Source organism: Anabrus simplex, chromosome X (assembly GCF_040414725.1).
Source record: "Anabrus simplex isolate iqAnaSimp1 chromosome X, ASM4041472v1, whole genome shotgun sequence".
NCBI lineage: Eukaryota > Metazoa > Arthropoda > Insecta > Orthoptera > Tettigoniidae > Anabrus > Anabrus simplex.
The window spans coordinates 181,826,084-181,848,387 of record NC_090279.1 but is presented as its reverse complement, the minus strand read 5'-3'; the positions used below and the strand labels follow the sequence as shown (position 1 = coordinate 181,848,387).

Here is a 22,304-nt window from a genome sequence, read left to right as displayed (position 1 = left end):
TGACATGTTTTAATGTTATTGACGTGTAGCAAATGTAATAAATAGGACTTAATAAAATTAAAATGACTTCGTACTATATTTTTAGCACCTTGTTTTTCAGGCAGCTAGTATTTTTCTGTTAGAAGTGAAATAAAAAATAAAGGAACAGGTGTCTGTCTGCATTAGTTTAATCAGACACTTTTAAACAACATCCTCCTCTGTATTTCTATTTACAGTAAAAACTGAAGCCGAATGCTTCCTTAAAATATACTACCTCATTGTATATTTAATGGCCAAAGGAGTTGTAGTTTATTGCTGTAGTAGTGGAATTTCAAAACTGTCTTCAGTGAAGTGAAGAGAGCACACACAAGTTTATAATAATAATAATAATAATAATAATAAAGCCAGGCGGAGTGGCTCAGGCGATTGAGGTGCTGGCCTTCTGACCCCAACTTGGCAGGTTTGATCCTGGCTCAGTCCGCTGGTATTTGAAGGTGCTTAAATAAATCAGCTTTGTATTGGTAGATTTACTGGCATGTAAAAGAACTCCTTCGGGACTAAATTCCGGCACCCCGGTGTCTCCGAAAACCTTCAGAAGTAGTTAGTGGATGTAAAGCAAATAACATTATTGTTATTATTATTATTATTATTATTATTATTATTATTATGATTATTATTATTATTATTATTATTATTAATCTTTACTCGTAAATGTTAACTTGCCTGCTTTGTCTATTCAGTTCTATAATTATATAATATATACAGCCTAAAAATGCATGTAGGTGTATTCCAATGTTTCAGTTTTAATAAGAAATAATTTAATATATGTTCTACTTTTAGAAACCATAACTTGCCATACTTTAAATTAAACTTATCCTCTCATCGACAAGCACTCACCCACGAACTTACTATGTTTTTGTTTTCTTGGGAGTGGTTGTTGGAACGATACATAGGACAACCCGGCATTGCATCACATGTTCCTTTTACAAAGATTAAGAAATACTTTCCCCAGCAACACATACAACTATCAATTTAAACGTATTTCAATCGATTGCGAATTAGACGTACATTTCTCTCGCCTCGCCAGAGCTCCGAGCTGCTCCCAGCATGACATCACGCGCAAAATGAAACGCAGTTGAGGCAGCGATCGCCTCACTATTATACTTACACCATGGGCTGGGCTGAATGCACCCCTGAAAAGACACACATGGGGAAGGAGTACACTGTCAGTCGACAATAATCTGAATGTACCCCGTTCAAAGATTTGGAGGTCGGTACGCCCATGCAACATTATGCCTCCCTCCACCATAACACTTGAACCACTAAAATGATCATGTTCGACAATGTTCCTCGGTGCATTACTTGTTCCCACCTCTCGCCAGATGAGGGTATGTCTAGAATCACTACTGAGACTGAATCTGCTTTCATCTGAGATGAGCACGTGACCTGATGCTCTTGGCACCATCGCAAACGATGCTGCCCATGGGTGTCAATGGAATACAACGTGATGGTCGTCGGGCAAACAGTCCACCCCCATGCAGTGGCCATGCCACTGTGGAGCTTGAGAGTGGGTGCATTGCAGTCCTGTTAAATGTGGTTGCCATTGCACCTGCTGTTTCACGCGAGTCTCTTCTTGCCTTGATATTTAGAAATTTCATGATCTGTATTGAAGTGGAATTACAGTAATTGAAATTAATAGGGGTCCTCCCAAGCAATACAAAGACATTTATTAATGTGAATTAATCACATGTCGTTCACATGAGCTACTAGTTTCGGAACCAAACCACAGATCAAACAAAGTGTTAATTTCACATGACCTTAAACTCTGCAGCGTAATTTCAACAAGATCAAAGAACTAAAGATATATATACAAGCTGGACACACCACGTGTATACAACTGAGTCATCGTCATTTAAAAAGGATTTTGTAATGAAGTACAGTATCATCTATGCAAGTGTTACAGTGTGTTTTAAAATTGTTTTAAAGTTGTATTGTGTTTGCCTGATTTGACTCGTTGGCTGATGATGGCACAAGTTTAGTGCCAAAACTAGTACCTCATGTGAACGACATGTGATTAATTCACATTAATAAATGTCTGTATTGAATAGGAGGACCCCTATTAATGTCAATTATTGCTCTTCTTGCCTGTTGCACAATGTAGTAGTCATCTGCTCCTTTAGTTGACCGTGGTCGACCCCTTCCTCTGCTTCGGGCAGCATTGCCTGTGGTTCGGAATGCTCTCCATGCACGTGGAACAATGCTGTGAGCAACACCAAACTTGTGGACTACACTCATCACACTTCGTCCTTCTTCCAGTTTCCCGATGATTCTTCCCTGTGTGAAGACATCCAAATGCTGTCTCCGGGCCATGTTGTATTGTATAACACCACCAGAGTGCACCGTAACACCTCGCTAATTGACTCACTCTGTCTTGTCCTGTTCCTTCAACTGCCTTGTTTTGTGGGGCCAGACCCATTTGACGCTATAGTCGCGCTGACCTCACACCAGGTTTCTATGAACGTGTGGTAGACCTCTGGCAACATGTTACTGCACTTTCAGTAATTTCCACCGAGTAGTTGATATGTTACATTGCTTTATCTATCTCGTCCTTAAGTTTTGCACAGCAGTGTATATTTTTGGATGAGGATTGGTGGTTCCCTGGCCTTGGCAAGGAACATATCACTCTCGAGGTATGATTCACCTTTCCAAATGTGTGATTATTGCCGGGGTGTGTTACGTTAAGTTTTAACCATGATGAGTGAAGGATATTTCACATTTGTATGTATAGATTTTAAGATATCCTGAATTCTAGACTAGCTTTAAATTTGTATTTTATCTTTTCTCTTACAGGTTGGAAATTCTTTTGAGCTGATGAACTGTGATGATCATGCTGCTATACTGAAGAAACACGAGAGGGAGCCTGGTTCATGCAGGCCTGACATTACTCACCAGTGTCTGTTGATGTTACTGGATAGTCCTCTAAACAGGGCTGGTCTCCTACAGGTATAGACTGATAACTGTTCTATTTCAGTTGACTGGATAAACTTACAAAAGGAACCGCTTGGATTGGATCAGGCCGATTTCAATGAAACTTTGTTGGATGATTAATTAAAACACAAACACCATAACTTTATTGGGAACTAGTCATTCTGCTGTAAATTGTAATTTGTTCCTGCTATTTTAAATGGCACATACAGGGTCTCGCTTATAAACCCAGACCGAGCACACAGTGTTTGTACTCCGCGCTACTGCAGCTGCCTCAGCCCAACTTATTTCGCACGAGGCCGCCCTTCTTTAAGTGTGTATGCGATCTTTATATGAAATCTTACCTTATAAAAGATGCTGGATGTGTCATCCTTCATAATGACGGACTTCATAAACGCCATTAGGATTTTCCGCACACCAATAGTGAGAGTTATGGCTGTTCACACGACCATTAAGATGAAGCCAGACCTCATCCGAAAAGAACACAAGCTGTCGGTCGAACAAACGATCCTTCAATGATGCAAGATACCACTCACAATATTTCACTCTTGTGTCTGGATCAGCAGGTTTTAAACAACCCCTTGTAAACATGTACCATTTGATGTATAACAGCTTTCTAGCTCTGTGTGCAGAAGAAACCAAAACCCCTACTTGTTGTGCTATTTTGTGAGTGATTTATTCAGTGACCCTTCAAGATTCGCACGAATGCCATCTAGCTTTTCCTCTGTTAAAGCAGTTCATGTGCGTGCATGTATTTTATTGAACACTGAGCCAGTAGTTACAAATTTACGTACAACTATGTGAATCTGTGCTCATGAAGGTGGCACTTCACCAGGAATTTGCTGAACAAATGCGTCGCGCCCCCTTTGAGCCGACTTGTACTTAAAATAACTTTTACGTACATATGAAAATACAGTGTTGCAATGATATCTGTCTCACCATGTTAACAGCTGGGATTCAGACTGGCTATTGATGCTAGGTTGAACATGTCCATGCTCCTTGCAAGGTCAAGAACAATGCGCACGCCTCCCGTTCTGCTGCTTAGGTCTCGCAGAGTAGAAATGCCGCCAGTGGTGGTGGTGGTGATTATTGTTTTAAGAGGAAGTACAACTAGGTAACCATCATCTACACTGACTGACAGTGACAATGCAACACCAAGGAGGAGCGGTTCAAAAGGGATGAAAGTTGGGGAAAAAAACAGAGACGGCACGGACGAATAATTGATGTTTATTTCAAACCGATATGCAGGTTACACAATGCGCACGGCATCGACTCAGTAGGATGTAGGACCACCGCGAGCGGCGATGTACGCAGAAACACGTCGAGGTACAGAGTCAATAAGAGTGCGGATGGTGTCCTGAGGGATGGTTCTCCATTCTCTGTCAACCATTTGCCACAGTTGGTCGTCCGTACGAGGCTGGGGCAGAGTTTGCAAACGGCGTCCAATGAGATCCCACACGTGTTCGATTGGTGAGAGATCCGGAGAGTACGCTGGCCACGGAAGCATCTGTACACCTCGTAAAGCCTGTTGGGAGATGCGAGCAGTGTGTGGGCGGGCATTATCCTGCTGAAACAGAGCATTGGGCAGCCCCTGAAGGTACGGGAGTGCCACCGGCCGCAGCACATGCTGCACGTAGCGGTGGGCATTTAACGTGCCTTGAATACGCACTAGAGGTGACGTGGAATCATACGCAATAGCGCCCCAAACCATGATGCCGCGTTGTCTAGCGGTAGGGCGCTCCACAGTTACTGCCGGATTTGACCTTTCTCCACGCCGACGCCACACTCGTCTGCGGTGACTATCACTGACAGAACAGAAGCGTGACTCATCGGAGAACACGACGTTCCGCCATTCCCTCATCCAAGTCGCTCTAGCCCGGCACCATGCCAGGCGTGCACGTCTATGCTGTGGAGTCAATGGTAGTCTTCTGAGCGGACGCCGGGAGTGCAGGCCTCCTTCAACCAATCGACGGGAAATTGTTCTGGTCGATATTGGAACAGCCACATGCTGAAGAATGGCGGTTGACGTGGCGTGCGAGGCTGCCACCGCTTGGCGGCGGATGCGCCGATCCTCGCATGCTGACGTCACTCGGGCTGCACCTGGACCCCTCGCACGTGCCACATGTCCCTGCGCCAACCATCTTCGCCACAGGCGCTGCACCGTGGACACATCCCTATGGGTATCGGCTGCGATTTGACGAAGCGACCAACCTGCCCTTCTCAGCCCGATCACCATACCCCTCGTAAAGTCGTCTGTCTGCTGGAAATGCCTCCGTTGACGGCGGCCTGGCATTCGTAGCTATACACGTGTCCTGTGGCACACGACAACACGTTCTACAATGACTGTCGGCTGAGAAATCACGGCACGAAGTGGGCCATTCGCCAACGCCGTGTCCCATTTATCGTTCGCTACGTGCGCAGCACAGCGGCGCATTTCACATCATGAGCATACCTCAGTGACGTCAGTCTACCCTGCAATTGGCATAAAGTTCTGACCACTCCTTCTTGGTGTTGCATTTGCTCTGTCAGTCAGTGTATATAACACTAATCAGAGAGAAAAAATGGAAGGGGTCCGACACTCCAAAAAATGAAAGTATCGGCCAAAGGAAGACAAGGTCCACGAAGGGCATTCCATAATGCGTAATACCGTCGGGGTCTGAAAAGAACAAGAGTTGACCAAGGGAGGTCAGATAGGATAGATGAAAGTGAGGAGCCTGGCACAAGTAAGTGGAAGCAATGCCAGAACTCAGCTGAGGGCCCCGTGGTCGCCAACCCACGCTCCAAAGTTCAGAGCCTCCGAGGCCCCCCTGTAGTCGCCTCTTATGACATGCAGGGGATACCGTGAGTGAAACGCCGCTGGACGGTCTGGGTTTTTAAGAGACACACTGTAGTGTACCGAAGGCATCAATTGCTATGAAACATAGTAGGCTGATCAGTTAAAATGTCAGAATGTTGGTGAATGCCTGTTGTGTACCAATATAGTTGGTCCATTATTGGACATTATAAAATTTCCAGCTAACTCATTCCTGGTTTCCAGCATGTTGGTGGGTGTGCTATTTACCAAATGATGAGTCCAACTTAGCACACTGAGGAGAAATTCTGGCAATCAGGAATGAGTTAGCTGGAAAATTTATAATGTCCAATAATGGACCATCTATATTGGTATTATAAATTTACTCATTTGGGACAAATATTTTAGGTTCTCTATGGGAATCAACATCTGTATCATCTGATGGCCAGGCAGGCATCAGTTTTTGGTAATGAGACAAAGTTTCTCATAGTACATTGGCACTGCTGGTGGCTCCAAGTAGCCTATGCAGTGGCCTCCATGGTATGCACTAGCCATGTGTCTTGGTGGGTTTACTATTTACCAACTGATGAGCCCAACTTAGCACACTGAGGAGAAATTCTGGCAATCAGGAATGAGTTAGCTGGAAAATTTATAATATCCAATAATGGACCAACTATATTGGTATTATAAATTTACTCATACGGGACAAATATTTCAGGTTCCCTATGGGAATCAACATCTGTATCATGCCTGTTGTGTTGCGTAGCCGAGCAGGAATCCCCTTTCTACGTTTGTGCTAGTAAAATAATATATTAACAGCATGCATGTTTATACATAGATGGCCAATATTTTATAGTAGGCCTACATAATACACTATTTGAGCTTTCATGATGGATAAGCGGTATGCGGCAAAACAAACAACGCTGAAATTATTGCTCATCTCCTGTTTCTGTTTCCCTAGCAGTGAACTATTTATTGTATATAAAAGTGTCACATATTGTGAATTCAGTGTTGCGTTGATTTTTTCAATTATGGTTTTCACACCAGAGGAGAAGGTGTTCATCGTGGAGCATTATTTCCGGTCATAGACAGTTGGGCATTAGGATAGGCCAAGTTTGCTTCATGTTATAGAAGAGTACAATTAATTACTTACTGGGCGAGTTGGCCGTGCTTTTAGGAGCGCGCAGCTGTGAGCTCGCATCTGGGAGATAGTGGGTTCGAACCCCACTGTCGGCAGCCCTGAAGATGGTTTTCCATAGTTTCCCATTTTCACACCAGGCAAATGCTGGGGCTATACCTTAATTAAGGCCACGGCTGCTTCCTTCCCATTCCTAGGCCTTTCCTGTCCCATCGTCGCTGTAAGACCTATCTGTGTCGGTGCGACGTAAAACAAATAGCAAGAAAAAAGGAATTAGTAAGGAGGCACCATATGACAGAACGATTTTATCTGTCATTGGTAAGTTCCATCGTACAGGATCAGTCTTATGTCACTGAAAAGGGAGACAAGAACTGCCACCACAAATGAGAATCATGGATGATTTCTCCAACAGGTGTTACAGTCCAAAGTGTAGTCTACGACGAACATTGTTGCTGAAACTCAGTTTGAGTGATGGCTCTGTTTGGTGGATGTTTATAGTGCTGGGTTGATTTGTGTCATCATAATCATTTTATAGCTCCACTTTCCTGGGTAATGTTGGCGAGCCTCTTCCACTCTGTCTTATTGAGATATGTTCTGTCGTTAACGACGTCCTCCATTGTCATTCCCCAATCTGCAATGTCCATCTTTACGATGTCTCTCCGGAGGGTTCTTGCTCTTCCTACCATCCGTTTTCCTGCCACATGTCTCTCCAAGTTAACATATGCTGTCCTTGTTGGCTCCATCCTCATTATATACCTAAACTACCTCAATCTGGACATGCTACATGATACCATAGCTTAAGCTAGGTATGAAGTAATGATTGAAAATTACCAGCTTTGATTTTGTTGATACTTTGGTATACCAGAGGAGTGTTTGTACTTGCTGGTAAAAGTGAGAGCTCTTCTGCACTCTATTTGCCACCTCCTTTGTGCCTAGTATATCTCGAGATATTACACTGCCGAGGTATGTACATTTTTGCACTTTCCGGTGGATGGTTTCCTAGCATGATGTTCGCTGGTCATCCCCCTGTGTTTATTGCTATCATTATTGTTTTGGGTTTGCTTTTCTTGAGATTGAATTCCTGGAACTTAACCTTCCATTCATTGAGTCTCAACTGTACTTGTTCCTCAGTTTCTCGCCAGATCATAATGTCATCTGCGAAAGCCATTGCATTTAGTTCACAAGAGGTTTACTTGATGTCCTTCATTGTGTCATCCATGGTGGTGATAAACACTACGAGGTGCATTCAAGTTATAACTACTGAGCTCGATAACTGCAGTCGCTTAAGTGCGGCCAGTATCCAGTAATCGGGAGATAGTGGGTTCGAGCCCCACTGTCGGCAGCCCTGAAGATGGTTTTCCGTGGTTTCCCATTTTCACACCAGGCAAATGCCAGGGCTGTACCTTAATTAAGGCCACGGCCGCTTCCTTCCACTTTCTAGGCCTTTCCTATCCCATCATCGCCATAAGACCTATCTGTGTCGGTGCGACGTAAAGCAAATAGCAAGTTATAACACATACCATTTTTTCCTCACTAACTAATCACACGGAAACTATGAAACTTCCGTCACTTCTAGACGTAATCTCCCTGCAGCCGTACACTTTTTTCACACTGTCGACGCCATGATTCTATGGCTGCTGCGAACGCTTCTTTAGGGATCAGTTTTGACCACTGTAAAATCTCTGATGCAGTAGCGGCACGGTTAGTGAATGTACAGCTACGGAGAGTGTCTTTCATCATTGGAAGTCTTGCCAGGAGCCAGGTCAGGTGAGTAAGGAGTATGCGAAATCGCTTCAAAGTTGTTTTCATGATGAAATTGCTGCGTCACGTTCACCCGATGCGCTGATGCTTTGTCTTGGTGAAAGAACATACGTTCTGCCTTTTCCGGCAGTTTTTCACACAATGCATTTTTTTGGAAATGCCAACTTTGGTGGCGATCTGTTTCATACTCATTTGGCGATCTTAAAAAAGCAACTTTCTTCACTCGTTGATCATGTCGTCAGACTGGCTTGTGTGAGGCCGTAATTGTCTTGGTTTGTTGTCACACCACGAACGCAAAATAGACACATCCATGACACCATCATCACATGTCTTACTCAACTGACGATGAATTTCAGTTGGTGTCACACCGTGCAAATGGAGAAAATGAACGATTGCACGCTGATGTTGTAATCAAAATGTCGCCATTTTAAGTATCAAAACAGTCCTCACTCTCACTGCTGCTGCTAGGGTTCTTTATGTCGTAAAGTGCTGTCATCTCTGTCGTAGATTGACCAAGAGTGACCGCTTATTGTAAAACAAACCACGTTTCCATCTATTTCCAGTTCTGATAAAAAAAGGAGGTGTTATAACTTGAATGCACCTCATAATGGGGATAGTGGACTTGCTGGACTCCACTTTTGGTCTGGAACCAAGATGCATTCAAATTGCTCAGCTACTAACAGAAAGGGGTGAGCGAATTTGATTATAGCTGAGTGTTGTCCATGACATATGAGGATCCAGATTTATTCTGCAATGTAATGGTCTTCAGATGAAAGCATATTCACCTTGAAGGCTTCATCAACTGGCAAGCAACTAATTTTGTAGCGTTTGAACAACCTGATATTGTTTTACAGAAACCTCTACACAGTGTGTGGTTTATGATTTGGTGTGCCATGTCCGGTCATGGAATATTGAGGCCTCATTTTGCCAAGAGTCCTGTGTAGAATCCATAACCAGTGGATCAATAGTCTACAAAGACCTCATTATCACCCCATTCGTGTGGGATTGCACCATTTTAGTTGTTCCAGAAACTTATCACTACAACAATGTGCATACAGCCCACACGACAGGGAACAACACTTTGGAGATTGCCTAATTTCTTGTGGAACTCCATTCCCGTACCCTTTCTTTTCCTCGGATCTCATGACTCCAGATGATTACACATGTTGCTGAAAGGATCACTTTTCAAGATAGGATGACCCACCTGAAAATATTCACGAATTATGCAAGATGATGTCATTTTTCTTGTCCTTTGCTTCATAAATGTTATAATCAGTGTGCATCACATGGTGATACATATTTTGAACACGTACTGTGCCAACACAATTAAATAACTTTTGTGACGTTTGTTTTGCTGCATATGGTACATCATCAGCCAAGTGCTCCAAGCTGCCCAACTATTTTTCAGAAAATAACTAGTAGGGCTGTGCTCCGCATCATTCGTTATTAATAGGTCAGATAACTTGTCTTGCTATGCCTGTCCTTTTCAGTAGTTTTATGAACGTTTAATTCCGGTATATAAGAAGTGATTCATTCATGATGTGGTTTATAACACTTCTTTCCATACACTGCTCACCATTCAGACACATCTGGATGTTCACATTTTCAAACAATCTTGCCCGAGATAGTGCAACAGACAGTTGGCCGTGACTGAATACTGATTCGGGTAAGTATCAGGGTTCTCCTAAGACCTTTTTAAAGGGGGCACTGCCCTGCCGTTTTTACTGACAACTTGGCTAACATAACGTACATATTACGTGCTAGTTACATAACATTAATACATTTTTGAGTTATTTGTGCTCCAAATTAAAATGTAAATGCTGTAAAATTGTTTATTATTTAAATGATAAATTGTCATTATTGTCAGCATAATTGTGTCTGGATTAGTGTGGAATCGCATGCAAGCACTTAATTCCACATGACGTCACAAACCTGTATGATACTCCACACAGCAACCGAGTGGTAAGCACCGGTGTTAAATAGTTATGAACGAGCAGTAGAACACTAGAAGTTCAAAATACTCTGTTATATCTTAATGTATAATATAACTATTTAAAATAGTTTATTTGAATCCGCCTTGATCAATACACTCATTAAATGAATGAAAAACTATTTATTAAACGAAACATGTTTTGGGAAATCTCAACCATTCCCTTCCTTAGTGGTCAGATCAAAGAACAAAACCATATCACATAATCTTTTGTTTTACAATTTACCATATCAAAGAGTAAAAAGAAATATTATAAAAATGATCAATACATAAAATTTTGGATTTTGAATGAGAAAATGAAAACCTACAACCTGTTTTCTAGTCTGAGACCGGATCAGGGATGTAATGAATGAACATGTATAGGCTAGTATTACAATGGGGTCGCCACTCCCAAGGTGATTATTAATGACTGATAGATGCAATGAAATGATAATGGAGAGTGTTGCTGGAATGAAAGATGACAGGGAAAACTGGAGTACCCGGAGGAAAACCTGTCCTGCCTTCGCTTTGTCCAGCACAAATCTCACATGGAGCGACCGGGATTTGAACCACGGTATCCAGCGGTGAGAGGCCGACGCGCTGCCGTCTGAGCCACGGAGGCTCCTTTGAATGAGAATACTATATAAATTTAGGATCTTCAAGTTTTTCTTCTTTTCTTCTTTTTGCTCCTTAAATGATCATATGCTAGTCTATACAGTGGGTTATCTTCTGCACTTCTCTCATTTAAACTTGATTCAAAATTATTTTTTTGTGTAAGGTAAATTTCAAAATTTTCCAAAACATTCATTAATTTTCCCTTTTTGGCCGAATGTAATAATTTCATGCATTGGAAATGTCTGTAAATTTATGATTCATTTCAATCATATGTTCTCCCATTGCTGAATATCTTGTTCGTGACAATGGCACTAAAATAGTTAACTTTTGCAGTTAATGTTTACCTGTCTGATATTATTGTTAATGACCTACGGGGAATAAAATAAAATGTTACCATATTCAATTTTTATGTTGTATTCTCTCCTCACTCCCTCCTCCGTACTCGTTTCTGCCACCCGGCTGATGAAAATTTCTGGGGAGAACACTGAGTAGACACCCACTTTTTCAACAGGTTGTCCCTGCGTTGTATTACTAGTAATGGTCATATAGAAGGCTAGTCGACTTGATAGCTTCCCACCTGTGCGTACGTTGATGTTTTCTATTAGCAGCGTGTAAGTTATTAGGAAAGTTCTGCTATGTGTTGAGTATATTTAGAAGCTGGGAAAGGTCAGAGAATCAGAGAGAATATAGTGCAGAAAAATATTCTTCCGTGATCAGAGGAAGTGTATACTCTCTGGCTTGACAGGTAGTAATCAAACATGGCTGCATGCAATGACATCACTAAGGATGAAAAGCACATATATAACAATAATAATGAAAGTGTTAGTCGCTTAGCAACCTGCTAAGTATAGAATGTATTGCGGGTTAGGGTAAGCCTTCGCCTGCAATTACTGGAGTGATCATTTAATGAATTGATTTTTATAATTACTCAAAGTTGGCTGAACATAGAGACCTATCGATGTGTCATGATTCACTGGCAGGTAATTCTGGAGAGAATAAAACAAAAATGAAGCAAACCAGTCCAGTAGAACGGACAAATGGATTTGCCAAAGCTGTTTTTAGTGAACTCTTTTAATATATAGATTATAACATTGGCTTTGGTTTTATGGCAAAATGATGATTGTTATTAAATTTAAAGTATTTTAGTTGTTCTGAGGTAGCAGGTAGGAACCCTTTTCAGAGGCAGCCCTACCCAGGGAGTGGCACCCGTACCTTTCTGAGTCCCAGAGCACACTGACCCAGTGTGTAACATCTGGTAAGGGTCCCAGCTAAGGGTTACAACTGAAAATGTCAGTACAATCTAAAGAGGCTAATGCCTTTGAGCAGATAAGGTTCTTTAGGAAGGCTGATGGTACCTTGGTGGAGGTATTACCACGAAAGTTCGGCAGCATCTGCACTCCATGTTAGGGCCGGCTGCAAACGGTATCTATTTACCCATGTTACGGGCGGCCTGAAAAAATCTTGCCTTTAGATGTGGCGAGCCCATCATACTAATAGCCTGTACAATGATTGAGAGCGAGCCGAGGCCTCGGAAGCGGTTAGGGCGTCCCCTAAAAGTTACATGCAGTTCCTGGTGTTCTCGTCCTGGAAGAACTGTGAAAAATGGAAAACTGTGGAGGTCCTTCATTAACAACCTGATCCCAGAAGACTGGAAACAGGAAATGAGAAGAAGAAGGAGGAGTTGGTCATTCACCTAAATTTCATTGAAATCTGCCAGGTTTAACCCAAATTGTTTGTAATTTTGGACAGGGCTTTGACTCTTCTCTCAAGTAGAGTCTGGTTAATTTTTAAAATAGGCCTATTCTTTTAAAAATTGAAGTACCTTTATTTTAGTTGTGCTTTGATTGATATTGCATTGTAGCCTCTTAAAAAATATATGTATTAGGAATATTGTGCTGTTTCCATCAGATATGTTATAGTCAGCATCAAACCTTAAGCTTTTGTAAGAACATTAAAATCTCGTGAATAGAACAAACTTTTGGATGGTTAGGCCATGTGCGTTTGCAGAGTTTCACCCAATGTGCCATTTGGGCTCATCAGTTGGATTGGATCGCCTCTGCAAGACTCTGCTGACCTGCTGAAGGAGATGTGTATTCTCTGTTTTCCAAAAATATGTACTCTCCATGGAGGTACAATTCCAGTTGTTCTGCCACTGCTAAGTGGAGTCTTGGAGGGGCGTGCCAATCCAACTGATGAGCCCATATGGCACACCTGGGCGAAACTCTGCAAACGCACATGGCCTAACCATCCAAAAGTTTGTTCTATTCCCGAGATTTTAAGATCTGCCGCCGTAAAGGCTATTTCTGGTTTTGTAAGGCCAGCTGGTAGCTACTGGATAACATGTTGCATTCTCTTTCTACACACATAATACAAGTGTCGATGGATGAAAAGGCCTAACACAGGTTGTTCAGCAGTTAGCACTGTGGCCTTTGCTATGTCATTCCATATCATATCAAATCAAACAAATCTGGACACACTTTCCACCACACCGTTCCCAACTTGGAAAACATGTTTGCTGGACGTAAATAGGGCTTTACTGAGTGAGTTGCTGTGCAGTTAGGGTCATGCAGCTGTGAGCTTGCATACGGGAGATACTGTAGTTGGTTCGAACCCCACTGTCGGCAGTCCTGATGGTTTTCTGTGCTTTCTGATTTTCACACCAGGCAAATGCTGGGGCTGGTTTTCAATTAAGGCCATGGCTGCTTGCTTCTCATTCCTAGGACTTTCCTATCGCATTGTTGCCTTATGTCCTCTTTGTGTTGGTGGGACGTAAAGCATATTGAAAGAAAAAAGAGAGACAGAGAGCGAGAGAAACGGCTTTTTCTGCCGGAACGATCTGGAAAGCATTCCAGTGAATTTTTAGTATTTCAGCGGTCCATGAACACATATTTTATAAGTATTTCAACATTAGGACTGGAAGAACAGGTTAACTAAGACACCAAGAAATATGAATCATTCTCCTGATCCAAGAAAATTTTATGATTGCTTGAAACAGCGAAGAGAAAATTGTCTTCTACCTGCAGTAGGTGCAGATTCAGTGAACAAAAGTGTTGCATGCAGAATGGTAGTGCTGAAAGGGATGAGTGAGACTGGCGTGGGGAGTTTGTGCTAGAGGCAGACTGACAAGTTGTTAGAGGTTTTCGTGCATTCCTGGTGTAGAAGAAAAGGCCATGTAATTATACAGAATTCTAACTCCACATGAAGTCAATTTTGTATTTACAGCAATATTTACGCTATGTTATAGGCTATGTATTTATTTCTATATTGTCAGCATCATTTATTTCATTGTAGAAATACCATAGCTCTCATAGTGCATTGGCACTGCTGGTGGCTTCAAGTAGCCTATGCAGTGGCCTCCACGGTATGCACTAGCCTTGCGTCTTGGGTGGTGTGCTAAGTCCCAACTGATGAGCCTAACTTAGCACACGAGGGCGAAACGCAGGCAACCAAGAATGAGTTAGCTGGAAAATTTATAATGTCCAATAACGGACCATTATATTGGTATTATTTATTAGTGTCATAAACAGTCATTGTAAGAACCGTGTGTTAAATTGGTGACATTCTTTTGCACCAAAAGTTGGAAAATTTGGCTAAGCAAGAGAACGAAATATAGACAAAGTTGTGTAAGAAGTTGGTTTGCTCAACGTGACAAATGTCTCCCAACAGTTTTCAAGGCGCCAGTACGCCAATGTTGAGCGTCAGAATTTTGAAAACTGCATGCCACATGTGACAGAAATGGAAGTTTTTTATTAGCTAGGACAGAGAAAACCATGTGACTTGAAGAGTTTATTTTATGGCTGGTTTTATGCAAGTTTGGTCTTATTGGTCTTGACGGGTGGAAATGTTGTGATCGGCTGATTGTCCTTTTTGAAGTGTTTGATGTTCAGTCCTGTTGAATGCTGCTTGTGTCTGTGGCTTGGAGAATTGTCTCGTCGATGGACGTCCGGTTGGGACATCCGACAGGCTTAAATATCCTTCCATGTGTATAGAAGTCTGCTCTGAAGTGTAATTAGCTGAATACACCGTGAGTATGATTTTAATGTGAACTTGTCACCAAAGCTATCGGCGAATTTGGTGAGGTATGGTGGTATTTAACCTCAACTTCGAGATGGTATGGCAGGTAATGTGGCTGAGGTTTGTGATCCGGCTATTCAGACTAGTCAGATTATTATATATATAAATTCAAGCTAATAGGAAGATATTGTGTTAATATGTACAGTTGAGTTTAGCGTGTGTCAAGGGATGGAGAAAGTCGTAATATAATGTTTCATAGCAAGGTCGTCATAGCAGCTAAATTAATTCAGTAATTATGTCATGTAAATTCAGTGCTGATTGTGAATAATAAGAGAAAACAGTGTATTTCTTATGTTGTAATTTGTGTTGTCATATGGATGGAGGTGGATGGTAGTGATATGCCATAGGTATACCGAAGTGGTTACTTTTAAGTGCATATTTGTTACATTGTCGTTTTTGTTGTCGTGTGTTGCGGAGGTGGATTGTAGCCTGTTGGTATGCTACAGGAATATTGAGGTGTGTCATTTCAGAAAAGAGTATAACCTAGTCAGGAACTGGCAGGAGCTGAACAAGGGGAAATGAAAATGGCGCTTCTTTAGCCACGGAGTGACTTATCTTATCTCCATAGTTCGTTTTGTCTTCATTTAGATCAGTCTAAAGGACAGTAGTAATGATTTGATCATTGTTAACTCTTGGTGATCTCAGTGTCATCCCCTTCAGCTAGCCACGCTTCTGCTTCAGTTTATTAAATTTCATGCTGAATAATGTGTATATTTTGAATGATTTCCACACCATAAATGTCAGGGCTGTCGGTTATTTGGTTTGACATGAAAACAATAAACTAGTGATGACTCACTTTCATGATATGAGAAGCACAGCGGGCAGGAGTTGAATTACATGTAATAAATATCATTTTGATCCGTATTGATGATATTTGAATAGAATAATGACAGTAAGTTATTTATTAAATTGACCACCTAATCAATACAACCAACATTGTTATTTTGAATGTTAATTTTAGTCTAAGTCTCTTCAAGACTTTTTAAATCAATTTCATCTTATTATATGTTATTTTAAGTGCTTATTTTTATTCCGAGCTTAAGATTATGGTTGATGATGCCTTCATACTAGGCGCAACATGTACCATTTTTAGTTAATCGATCAATGTAGATCATCCAAGACAATAACTTATTGTATTGATTAGGTGGTCAATTTAATAAATAACTTACTGTTATTATTCTAATCAGGAGTTGAATGTCGTACTTTTGTAATAAAAAAAAAAACACTTCTGTCCATTGATCACCATTTAATCAAGTTCCTCAGTTTTTGTCCACCAAGACATGTTGTAGGTACATAAAGCATAATGAACTTCTGTTTCTTATTCTTTTCCAGGTCTATATTCACACAGAGAAGAATGTTCTAATTGAAATAAATCCGCAAACAAGGATACCAAGGACGTTCAAAAGATTTGCGGGCCTCATGGGTAAATATTTTTCATTCATTTTCTGATAGATTTTCCAATTCATTTAGTGACAATAATATTCAAACAAATATATCATGTTTGTTTGTTTATTTATTCATTTGTTTATTTATTTATTTATTCATTTTTCTTTCAATTTTATGGCCATATAGGATTAATTTAGCCAGCCCATTATCTAAGTCTCTTTGAAGGGACTGTTTGGACCTTTGGGTCCTCCGAGTAGGTTTTCATGTGTTCTGATCTTAGTGCCCTTTCTGGTGTTGAAAATATTTGTGGTGTGAGTTTCTTTCTTGTGAGTGTAAAATGGATGTTTATGTCCTGGATTTTGTTTGTTTATCTTATCTGTGGTGTCTTCTGGTGTAAGACCAATTTCCTTCAGATCCTCTCTTATTTCTCTGACCCACTGCAGCCTGTTGTGGTATTTTCTAAGTCAAGATTATATTGTACCAGTTGAGAAGTCTTGAATGCTGCATTCTCATTTTGTGTCCACCGGCTCCGTGGCTAAATGGTTAGTCCAAAGTGTCCCGGGTTCAATTCCTTGCTGGGTCGGGGATTTTAACCTTCATTGGTTAATTCCGATAGCTCGGGTGCTGCGTGTGTATGGCGTCTTCATCATTAAAATTCATCTTGGTTAGGGCCCCATCCTCACAGACGCGCAGGATGCCTGTATGGCATCAGCTTGAAAAGAGGCCACACTCCATCATTATTATTATTATTATTATTATTATTATTATTATTATTATTATTATTATTATTATTATTATTATTTGTCCAAAGAATCCCTGTCTCCTTGTACGCATAGTATCAGTAATGGATTCCAACTCTTTGTACACGAATTTGTTGGGTATTATTTGCCACTGTCTGTCTTTTTGGTATTCTTTGTTGATGCAAGTTCCTCCAATTCTTCTTTTGATCTTCTGGAGTCTGTCGGCCTTTCTTTGTTCAAGTGAAAGAGGGTCTCCGCTGCATAATGTGTTCATTATGAAATATAATTCCTTGAAATAAGATGTGGATTCTGTTCTTCTATCTTCTCTGTCAGATTTCCTTTTATCGCTCTTCATTTGTCAACCCTGATGGTATGAGGTAGAGGAGAAGCTTTAATAGTTTTTAATTTTTGGACCTCTCATTGCATTTCCATTTTGTTGTCCGATTCCCTCTTCCCATGAGGGATTGTAACTTTTTTATCTATGAATATTGTTAAAGGGGCTGATAATTTAGTTGTCCTGTTCCCTAAGATAATGACCGCACCGCTACCATCACCAGTTTACTGTGCCATCTAGAAGGCCTAGAGTAAAATGGAACGTCAAAATTGACGAGCAGACAGCCGGATGGCATCAAATTAAATTGCTTGCACATTGTAGCCGAGGCCTTATTATTACAGTAGAACCTCGATAATTCGAAATCGGTTAATTCAAAATGCCGCGTAATTCGAAGAATCTCTCGTTCCCCGAAACACGAGGTACGGCTTTTCGTGTTATTTAAATTGTTTAATTCGAAATATGGATAATTCGTAATTCGAAGAACAGCGTCGGTCCCAGTATTGAAATTCAGACTTTTAATTCGAAATTGCCCTTCAATTTGTTAAAAATAATACTTTACGGCGTAATTTGAATTAAAAATTCTCCGCGTCACGATAGAACGCGTCTTCCGGAACGTGTATCTTTCCGCACTTTCACTTTGAGTTTGGTGTCCGGAACGTGTATCTTTCCGCACTTTCACTTTGAGTTTGGTGTGTCTACAGCGTGCTTCAGAGTTGCCAATTTCTAGTGAAATCATAGTTCTTTTGTATTCTTCTAGTTACTCATTTTATTTAAAGTTTTAGTGTGCAGTTATAAACTTCGAAGTTGTTATATTTTATTAATACTGTGTTTTAGTTTATTGATACGATATTTTAGTTTAGGGCACGTGTGTTCCTTTTTTTGTGATGCGGTGGCTAAGCGTCAGTATTCTTCAAAGACACTCAGCGAGAAAGTGAAAATTATAAGGGAGGTCGACAAAGGACAAAAACTGAAATAGCTAAAGAATTTGGAATTCCTGTGTCCACACATTCAACGTTTTTAAAAAATCGTGAGAGCATAGAAGCTCAGGAAATGCAGGGTGTAAATACAGCAAAGCGAATGCGCATTCGAGGAGCTAAACACTCCGATTTGGAAGTACAATTGATCGAGTGGTTTCGGCATGTTCGGGCAAACAATATCCCAGTAGATGGCGAGATTATTAAGGGGAAAGCGAATGAACTGGCGCTGAAGATGGGTCTTGAATTTCAGTGTTCGAACGGGTGGATTCAGCGTTTTAAGGAACGGCACAATATCACGTGTCAGGCAGTGTGCGGAGAAGCCGAATCAGTGAACACTAGTGATGCAGACAGTTGGCGAGAAAACGTGGCTCACATAATCAATTCGTATGCACCGAACAATATCTTCAATGCCGATGAGACTGCATTGTTTTTTAATGCCGAGCCCAAACGGACTTATGGTTTTAAGGGAGAGAAGTGTCATGGCGGGAAATCTTACAAGGATAGGGTCACAGTCCTGTGTTGCAATGCGGACGGAAGCGAGAGACTTCCTCCCCTTGTCATAGGCAAGTTCGAGAAACCGCGATGTTTTAAAGGCATCAGGCACTTTCCGTGCAAATATGTCGTCTAGGAATTCCTGGATGACAGGCAAAATTTTTGAGGAGTGGCAAAATGGCATGCCAGGACAGGAAAATACTTCTGTTGTTGGATCAGTGCGCTGCACACAAACTTAATCTACTTAATTTTAAAACATGTGCGTCTTCTTTTTCTGCCGGCCAACACTACGAGCTACTTGCAACCCCTAGACCAAGGTATAATTTCATCTGTGAAACGTGCCTACAGAAAGCGACTGGTGCGTTACTTTCACCGGGAAGTTGCTAGAAATATTCCGGCGGGAGAAATACGCAAGTGGAACGTAATTGATGCAATGCGGAGTGTGACAGTTGCCTGGGACTCTTGTTTCTTCATCGACCATCAAGAACTGCTTCGTCAAGTGTGGTTTTGGTTCGTTGAATGAAGTAGAAAAAGGAGCAGAAGAAGACGACGATAATGAAGATGAATGGGAGGAGTTACGGCAAAAGTCCGATGTCGGTATGACTTTCTCCGAATACATCGCCATAGACCATGCGGAGACTACTTCAGAAGAGCGGGATCCCGCCATGATGATCAGCTGTGATCACGTGACGCCAGAGGGAGATGCAGCTACAGCTGATGTTGAACACGACGAAGATACGGCGCAGGCGGCAACTATTCCGTCAAAGAATGATGTACTTGCCGCTCTCGCCGTGTTGGATTCAGTGATAAGTGCTAGTGATGCTGACGACGCTACAATTAAGGCTATGGCCCATATGGAGCAGTTCGTAGCTAGTGTTTATAAAAAAAAGATGAAGCAACCTCTCATACACTCTTTCTTTAAAATGCAATAAGCCTAATGTGTGACATAAAAGCGCTACTGGATCATTAAACATTTATGAACTATTCAGGTACTGTACATAGTTATCTATTATTCTTTATATTTGTTTAAAATGTATGTCTGGGTTTTTAATGTTTGTTTTGTTGGTGCCATGTGTTTCCCATATATGTCTGGGTTTTTAAAGTTTGTTTTGTTGGCGTAATGTGTTTCCAATTTGGACAGCCTTGTTGGCTCCCCTGTGCAAGTGCTTTATACTGCACTTAAATCAAGTAGGTTATAACATATTCGCTCAAATTGCGTCGTGCATATATATACAGTAGATTACCGTACTGCTTGTCTTTGAATCGTGTTTTATTTTTCCCGGGTGTGAGGTTACGTTTGACATATGGCGTTATCCAAGAGTATTATTTCAATAAATGCACCTTGTTAGATACATTTAGGATTTGTTTTCCCTACGGCATTTGAAAGGTTTAACTGTGAATCAAGGTTAACTCGTGCAGTAACGGGCATTGGAATATTTTGTAACGCGGCAAGGGTTGGTACTTCTGAATTGCAAATCGGCGGTTAATTCGAAATCACGTAATTCGAAGTCCGATTTTTGAGTCCCAACGACTTTGAATTAACGAGGTTTTACTGTATTATTTATTTATTTATTTATTTCTTCTTAGCCCAGTATTCCTTCATCTTTGTGCTGTGGGTTGCTTTCATTTCTTGAGTCTACTTCACTCCCACCCTGGGACGCACCTGTCAGTGACTGGAGAGTGTCAAATGTTCTGATCAGCAATCTAAATTTATCCCTGTTGAACATATCTTTGGGATCAATTTTTTAAAACTTTAGGTCTTTTCAAACCAGTTTTGTACCCTTCCCTCTAGAAATAGTGTTGAAGATTCTTGAGGTCAGTCTCTTGTTGTCCATTCAGACTATGTGACTGTAGAAGATAAGTCTCCTCTTTCTCATAGCTGATGTTATGCGCTCTAAATGTTGGTAAACCTCTTTGTTATGCCTAATTCTGTATTCACCTCCCTCTTTTGTCCCTTTTTGACTATGTTCTGAGGCATACACTACCGAAGGTCTTACTATGGTTTCTTAGTGTCGAAGTTTGAGGCGAAGGGAAAGGGATATGGACTTGTAAACATTCTTACAGAGATGGTAAGCTCTCTCCACCTGAGTTTCTTGGCTAGATCTTCACTAACATTCGAGGTTATCCACACTCTGAGATATTTGTAGGAGTTAGTCGTCTTTATTACTGTATCCCCGTGTGGGATTGAGTTGATTCATCTCCGATGTTGGTGATGAACTCACTTTTGTTAATGGCAATCCTCAACCCTACTTTAGCTGCTGTTTAGTTGGTGCATAATAAGTAATCCCCTGGCATCCTGTCCCATATGAATCAATCTGGCTCCTTTCATTGGACTGGGTAGGACTATTGTGAACAATATGCCCCCATCTGTTTCTCTGTAGCTTCTTCTCTGCAATAAGTAATAAGTTGCGGATAAATTTTGAATTTAAATTACTCTGTAAAATACTATTTTTAAATTGTAAAGACAGTTTTGAATTAAAAGTCTGAATTTCGGTAATGGGGGCCAACATCATTCTTCGAATTACGAATTATCTGTATTTCGAATTAAATAAATAATTTTAATAACATGCAAAACAGTACCTCATGTTTCCGGGAATGAGAGCTTCTTCGAATTAGGTGGGAAGTTGAATTAACCGATTTTGAATTATCAAGATTCTAGTATATTCTTAAAAGATCTTTTATTCGATGTACAATAATGCTATATAATTATATAATTCAGTGAGTGCCATAATCTTAATTAATTAACTGTACTGCCAAGGTTCCTAAAAATTAAAACATCTAGAGAGAGCTCTTTTACAAGCAGCTGAGTTTATTAAAACTGCTATGTACAGTTATTAGAAGTACACCAAGTTCAAGTTTTCCACTTCCGCAGTTTGTACTCACAAACTTGGCCAAGCTGCTGTCCAGCAGGGCCTTCTCATTGATGTGTAATCCCCCAGAGCAGTTCACTTCACAACACAGCTAAACCTAAGAACTTGACTTGTAGGTTGTACTGAATTTCATGTAACCATCTGATTGATCAATCGTCGCTGACACACTCTCGAATAACTTGTTACCGCCTTG

At 41.0% G+C, this 22,304-nt stretch overlaps 1 protein-coding gene across 1 annotated transcript in view; it reads left to right on the top strand.

Annotated features, from left to right (window-relative positions):
• LOC136885900 (ribosomal RNA small subunit methyltransferase NEP1) overlaps nucleotides 1-22,304 on the top strand; it is a 65,095-nt gene that overhangs the window by 17,068 nt on the left and 25,723 nt on the right. Inside the window, exons 2-3 of the mRNA XM_067158590.2 lie at nucleotides 2,830-2,982; nucleotides 16,645-16,735. Coding sequence (XP_067014691.2) covers nucleotides 2,830-2,982; nucleotides 16,645-16,735 — 244 coding nt within the window. The remainder of the gene's footprint in view (nucleotides 1-2,829; nucleotides 2,983-16,644; nucleotides 16,736-22,304) is intronic.